Raw genomic sequence first — 7583 nt, forward strand, 5'->3', positions numbered from 1 at the left:
GCGGGCCCCTCATGGGGCTCGGCAGTGGAGCTGCAAGGCCGGCGGTGGCGGCCGGAACCGTTGGGGGCGGGGTGTGTGGCCTTATGCCACACTTCCGGTGATGTCAGGGGGTGTGGCATATCCTAATGAGTTATGCTAATGAGTTCCCCTAGCTCTTTTTCTACGAAACGACCCCTGGTTAGACGAATCTATTTATTGCAGTGAAAACAGGGGATACAGGGGCTGAGTGCCTTAGCACTTCAGCAGTTCCAGGAAGGGCAGAAGGTCTTGTACCCCAAATGACATCACATATAATTTACACATTAAAAGATCTCTAACTGGTACCAAGCAGTTAACGTCATGGAAACATCATTTGACTCAGTGCATCTCTCAGTGGTGTCAGTAATTACACGTGTTTATCTTGTCCCTTCCTGGGCTCACGTGTGGAGAGCTAGCTGATAAGGGCTGTGAATCACATTGAACTTCGCTCTTGGCGGCCTTGCAACTTCTAAATAGCATTTCATTCTTATTGCATCCTAATTCCTTCTACAGAAGCTTCTTATACACAGAAATGCAGATATAAAATATATGTTCTGCCAAGATTCTAGGTTACATACCAAAATCTGGATCTATTATGATTAAACTTTTGAAGGCACAGTGACAGCTGTCAATATAAATCAAGGAGAAAGTGTCAGAAATCACATTCAGGAATCACATTCTTTTCCCCTTGTCCTACAAGATCAGACCAAGGAGTCAGTCTTGTCCAGCATTCTGTCTCACACAGTAGCCAGTTGCCCTGGAGGGCCAACAAGAAGGGGATGGAGGCCAAGGCCTTCCCCAATGCTACCTTCTAGCACGTGGTATTCACATGTTTACTGCCTCTGTATATAGAGATTCCCTTTTGTCACCATAGTTAGTAGCTGCTGATAGACTTCTCCAAGAATTGGTCTAATCCCTTTTGAAAGCCATCTGTGCTCATGGCCATCTAGAGTTGCCAGCTCCGGGTTGGGAAATACCTGGAGATTTTGGGGGTGGAGCCTCAGAAGGGTGGGGTTTGGGGAGGGGAGGGACTTTAATAGGATATGATGCCGTAGAGTACATCTTTCAAAGTGGCCATTTTTCTCCATGTGAACTGATTGCTGTTGCCTGGAGATCAGTTGTAATAGCAGGAGATCTCCAGCCACCACCTGGAGGTTGGCAACATTATGGCCATCAGTGTGTCCTCTGTTTAGTTACTACTTGGGTAAAGAAGCCCCCCCCAATCCTCACTGTTGATGAATTAAAGGTTAAAGATAAGAACATGAGAAGAGTCCTGCTGGATCAGACCAGTGGTCCATCTAGTCCAGCATCCTGTCTCACACGGTGGCCACCCAGTTCCTCTGGAGGGCCAACAACAGAACATAGAGGCTGAGGCCTTCCCCTGATGTTGCCACCTGGCTTTGGGATTCAAAGAATTCATGCCTCTGAATGTGGTGGTTCCCCTCAGTCACCATGGCTAGTAGCCATTGATAGACTTATCCTCCATGAATCTATCTAATCCCCTTGTAAAGCTGATAATCCCCTTTTAAAGGTGTGACTCTTGTTCTTTTGTGAGCTACATAAGAGCCATCTCTCTATTCCCCTCTAGGTCAACACCTTCCAGGCTGTCTTGACAACCAACAGGCAAATCTCCTTCATCGTGTTAAATTACAGTAGCATTCAGTGGACCACAGGGACAGCAAGTGGTGGGAATGCAGCTACGGGCCTTGGTGGAACCCCAGCGCAGGTAGATCTTCTGGGTACTAGGAAAGTTGGGAAGCAAGGATAAACAGTAACTAAATCATGTCTTCCGTCAGAGAAATATCAAAATCCCAATGTATTGACAAGAGGCAAAAAGGTTCTTTTCCAGTGAGGGATCCGGAGGCAACAAGCACAGCAGAAGCGAAAGAAAGCAGTTTTATTGAAATCTCTTTGGTAATGAGAAATCAACAAGTCATAGGAACGAAACAAAGAATATATCCTTAGGCCTCTTCTGTTACAGGAACCCCAAAGAACAACAGCAGGTAGACTCCAAGGACGTGCTCAGTGCTGCTTTGCGGTCCAGCCTGAGCCAAGGTTCGAAAAGCAGAATGGCTCTCAGGAACTTATAGACTATTCTAGGTTTTCACCTGTGTGTATGTGTGCGTGTTATTTCTACAAACAACCTTGGCCAACTTGTAAAAGGTGCAAGGCAGCTAATATCTTGTACAAGAAACTCCCTGAGTTCCAGAACCAGGTGCATGAGTCTAATATATAAACAACCCACTCCCAAAGTGTAATAGCAAGAGATACGTGAATACGGGGGGCGATGGGACACATTTTTCAGGAAAGAAATATCTCTAGCACCAATAACCTCTTCAGGTCTGACTCACTCACAGAATATGGGCACAGATGGAGACACTGCAGCAGATGTACAATGATCTTGCAAAAAGTGCCACTACAGCCAGTTAATAAAAACTTATGTGCAGTGGATAGCTATAGACCACTTCACCCCAAGAGCCAGAGGGTGACACATGATTCTGTTCTGTTGCTGAAGCCAAACAGGGCTTGTTCTTCACTGCCAGGAGAGGACTACTTCCTCCTTAGGATAACAAAGAGAAGAAACCAAATATTTAAAAGTAGAATAAGGTAGCTTAGCAAAGAATGTCATAGGATGAGAGTTCTACCACATTTTCGATACGGTTCAATTCTCTGAATTTTGGCATCAGACAATACAATACAGAAGTACTACAGTGAATAAAGTACAAATAAGACAAATCACTCAAGTGGTAATATGTTGTGGCCTGGATTGGACCATATGCTTCTTTTAAAAAATTAAGCACAAACTGTTAAATTATGCATAGGAGTTTTATGATGCAAAATATGCAAGATTTCTCCAGTTTTACTTAATTCATTCTCCCTCTACAGGAACTACACTGAAGATCTGGCCTCGGACCACTAAAAAACTCATTCAGTTAGGTTCTCTGGCTTTTATTTGCTAGGCTGGGACCACACAGTTTCATGTCCATGTGTGTGCAGTCATAAGGACTAGAAAGTTTCTTTTTATAAAAATAAAAAATTGTGATTTCTAGGAAGCTGAGTTTTGTGGCCCAAACCACATTTTGTGACTGTACTTCTGTAGAGTATACACAAAGGCTGATTTCGCACTAGAGCTGCCTCGATATTGCGCTGCCGTTTGCCCCGATACTATTGGTCAATTTCACACCCGAAGCCGCGGGGGCAATTTCACACCCGAAGCCGTGGGGCAGCATTTGACCCGCGGCTTCGGCCGATTTCCTCCGCAGTTTCGTGATCTTCAAAACACAGGATCACGAAACTGCGGGGGAAATCGGGCGAAGCCACGAGTCAAAATGCAGCCCCGCAGCTTCGGGTGTGCAATTGACCAATAGTATCGGGGCAAACGGCGGCGCAACGTCGAGGCAGCTCTAGTGCGAAATCAGCCAAAGCTCTGCCCATGTGTATACTCAGCCAAAGCACAACTACAAAATGCAGAACAGATGTTCTATGCCAGTAGGAGGAGGGCCAACTGATTCTTTGCCAAAGCATAAAAGTCATCCCTCCTAAATTTCCTTGCATAGAACTTCTTCCACCACCTACTCACCCTGAGAACACCTACCCAGATTTGTGCAATGGTTGATATTATGTGCACAGTGAGTGGTTTTCACATTTACAATGAATTTTTTTTCACCGTATATAGACAGTCACATAGCATGGACAGCTCCAGGCAAAGGAGTTCCTGTACCAGACAATTGTTTAATAATAACACATTTCTACCCACAGGCTGGATTTGACAGTGGAGACAAAAAAAATTACTACAACATCCCTTCTTCCCGCACTGCTGATATCATCAATATCGGGAGGACCACTAACGTGGGTGTGCCAGGGCGATGGGTTTTCCAGGTGGATGAATTTGTGGTTCCAGCCCCCACGGAGAGTGTTGACTGCGCACTGTGAGTACATGGAACACCAAAAGCCACCTCTTCCCTCTGTTCCATGGGTGCCCCAATTCATTGAGCCTGAGGGCACATTTGGGATTTTGAGAACACTGAAGGGAAACATCACAAAGTCGTTGCCGTGGGTGCTGGAGCCAATTACAAAACGTCAGAAGGTTCCAAACCAAGCCTGCTCCTAGAAACTGTGTCTCAGTGGGTACTCCCTGCTAACCAAAGGAAATGACTCTTTTGCTCTTCTGAAGCATCCCTACTCCAGTGAGGTAGAGGAAAGCCAGTACTGACCCTTTGCTTGAAGAAGAGATGCTTTATATGGAAGAAGCAACCAGGAAACACAACAGCGGGCACCAGGACATCCACAGGCAAAATGTTTTGGGATCAATGCCTGGCCTATAGCTACAGTGGGGCTATTGGGGGCTCCGCCCCCTTCCTTAAAGAGCCCCCCTCTTCCCAAAAGCATTTAAAGGGATCCTTTAAATGCTTTTGAGAAGAAGCAGGGGGTGGCGCACACCCCTTTCCCTCCCCTTCTGCAAGATTTAAAGGACCCTTCAGCTCATTGGCAGGGGGCACATGGCCTGCTGATCAGCGGGACGGCCCATTAAATCTTGCAGGAGGTGAGGAAGAGCAGTGTGCACTGCCCCCCTTCATTATGGCTAATAATGGCAACCCCACCAGCCCCACTAGAATTTTTTTTTGCCCCACAGGCCACAAAATCCTGGCTAGGGGCCTGATCAGTGCTCTAGTCCCTGCGGAGCAGACAGGTGGTTTGCAGGCTTCCAAGTCCCCCACCTGTTGTTGAGACAAATGTGCACTTTTTTCTTGTAGACCAAATACTGTTATTTCATGTTAATATATCATCACTGGGTATATATATCTACTGGGAAGGTCTTCCTCACAGCCCCACTGAATGAATGACAGAGATACAAGGGCAGCCTTTCCTATGCCCAGTGCATTTCAGAGTTGTAATTTTCCTGTTTTGCATAATACTGATTTCCCCCCCCCGCCCCCCATTCCGGATGCTTTATTCTGACTTTACCATTCATGGGGAGGAGCAAGGAATTTTCCAGGCACCACCCAATGCCTGGCAACTCCTTAAGCCATCCCTCTGACTGCTTTTGAGATTTCACCAGGCATGGACTGCACTCATTGAAGCACATTTCACAGCCATGAGTTCAAAGCAAGCAAGCAAGCTTAGCTTGTATTTCATGTACAGTACCCATTGGTTCATTTTTCTGTTATCGTGCAGAATCAGGACATCCACCAAGCTTCACTCAAATCCATTTTGGGGGGGGGCATCCACCAAGCTTCACTCAAATCCATTTTTTTTGGCCTGATGTCTGTTGTGGATCAGGCTGTAATTAACTAATCTTCTGTTTGGTGCAGTGGTTAGGAGCGCAGACTCTAATCTAGGAGAACTGGGTTTGATTCCCCACTCCTCCACATGCAGCTGCTGGTGTGACCAGTCAGTCACAAGTTATTTCAGAAGCGTTCTCTCAAGGGCAGTTCTCGAAAGAGCTCTCTCAGTCCCACCTACCTCAGTCTGTTGTGGGGAAGGGAAGGGAAAGGAGTTTGCAAACTGCTCTAAGATTCCTTTGGGTAGTGAAGACTGGGGCATAAATCCAAATTCCTCCTCCTCTCCTTCTTCTTCTTCTTCTTGGAACTCAGAAGGGTGGATCAGGCAAGAAAGTTGGGAGGTGTAACATGATTGCTGATATTTCCTTTCTGTGCCCCACCTGTGTGGGGAAAAAAGAGAAAAGAATGAGGGACCACAGAAGATTTATTCCAAAGTCCACCAAACCATCTTGTCCTGAGCAAAGGAGTCCCTGGAGTTATCCCACTCCCACCAGAATGTGCCTGTGTTCCCAGGCTCCACACACACACACCCTAGACCCCAGGAAGCTGCATGAAGTGGATCTCATTTGGGGCTAACCCCGTTAAGTGCAAGTATCCTGGCTCTTCTGGTTCCTGGCTCTCACAAACTTGAGTCTCCCATAAGAATGCCATAAAACCAAGCTTTTTTTCTAGTTGCCAGTGGTAGAACACACCACACACAGCAACAAAGCAGGGATGCTTTTGGAATCTAAAATGGGTTTTCGTTTTGTTTAAATTGCCAATAAATGATAGAGGTCTGAGCATTTGTGAGCTATTACTGCCCAAGGTAGTGAAGATGCAGTCTCCATTCAAGTGCAAAACATGGCTGTTTCCTTTCTCCAGGTGAGAGCTTCAGAAATTAAGTCTCTTTGTCCATCCGCTTCCAATCAGGATCCACTCAAACTAAGCCTTGCAGTGATATCTCTGCTGCCTTTATAGGCAGGGAGCCTTCAGAATCTATAGCTGCGGATTGTGTTGTAATAATAAACAATTCTGCTTGCACTCATGTTTGTCTTTGTCCATGAACACTGGGCCATGAAAACTGGGCATACTGTCTGATGAAGGCATCACACATATGACTGTTAGTGAGCCCGTGGAGGTTAATTTATGATGAGGCATCAGACACTGATGGTCTTCCAGTCTGGTTGATGGAAGTTGCAGATCCACAGGCTTGGAACGCAATGCACAGAATACCGGTCTGACGGATGATCACTGGGATCTTCACCCTGTTTCTACTTGGAGTTGCAAATACTCACATGTAATCCCATTTATGTGCACAGATCTCTGGACCGGGAGGCAAGGGTTGGAGGAAGAGACTTTTCTCCATTCCAGTCTAGTCGTACAAGAAGATTGTACAATAAAGATTGGGGGGGGGGGGTCTTTACAACACTTCATTCCCTCTCAAATTCAACCTTCTTTTAAATCCAGGTCCCCCCCCCCCACAATTCTGCACTAAAATCGAGTTCAACCTTCCTTTTATTCCATTCCCCCCCCCAACATCCTGCATTACATTATCTCCCTTCAGTGGTCAGTCCAGTTTCAGCCTGCTGTTGCCCCGGTTTATTTGGATGCTGTTTTGCCGGGGACTTCAACTGCCTCAACTCAAACACTGAGATAATTTGGAGTGGCAGGCAAATGCCGATAAAGTGACTGTTATGAAATTCATTGTTATGGGGAGGAGAGTCAGTAGTTTAGGTTTATCTTGCAAGAGCCAAATCTCAGCACTCAACTTGAATACATAAAGCAATCTTCTGCTAAAGTAGACCATTACTGTAGTGATTGTTGTAGAGGACAGGAGTTTCAAGAGGATCCCTGCTGGTTAGGAGGGAGGAGTTGCAGACAGTAGGACTCAGTCAGCAGTGAGTGTATTATCCTTAATACAGTGTTTGTTTGGCAATAAACGATTGTACTTTGGTATGTCCCTCATATGATAGAACCCTAATTTATTACAGTTGGTCTATTGAGGTCAGTAACGACTATACGGACTGCAGTGATGGCTTGTGAGGATTAGAGTTTGTAGGTCCAATGTCCTTTGTTTGGTGTAACCAGTTTGGTGTAGTGGTTAAGTGTGCAGACTCTAATCTGCCGGGTTTGATTCCCCACTCCTCCACTTGCAGCTGCTGGATGACCCTGGGCAAGCCATAGTTCTGTCAGAGCTGTTCTCTCAAGGACAGTTCTCTCAGAGCTCTCTCAGCCCCGCCTACCTCACAGGGTGTCTGTTGTGGGGAGGGGAAGGGAAAGGAGATTGTAAGGCACTCTGAGACT

At 46.1% G+C, this 7583-nt stretch overlaps 1 protein-coding gene across 1 annotated transcript in view; it reads left to right on the top strand.

Moving 5' to 3' along the window:
- LOC107109586 (sushi, nidogen and EGF-like domain-containing protein 1) overlaps positions 1-3951 on the top strand; it is an 11231-nt gene extending 7280 nt beyond the window's left edge. Inside the window, exons 5-6 of the mRNA XM_015410250.1 lie at positions 1607-1744; positions 3778-3951. Of these exons, the coding sequence (XP_015265736.1) occupies positions 1607-1744; positions 3778-3951 (312 nt within the window). The remainder of the gene's footprint in view (positions 1-1606; positions 1745-3777) is intronic.
- The last annotated feature ends 3632 nt before the right edge of the window (positions 3952-7583 follow it).

Source organism: Gekko japonicus, unplaced genomic scaffold, assembly GCF_001447785.1.
Source record: "Gekko japonicus isolate JY-2015 unplaced genomic scaffold, Gekko_japonicus_V1.1 scaffold1267, whole genome shotgun sequence".
NCBI lineage: Eukaryota > Metazoa > Chordata > Lepidosauria > Squamata > Gekkonidae > Gekko > Gekko japonicus.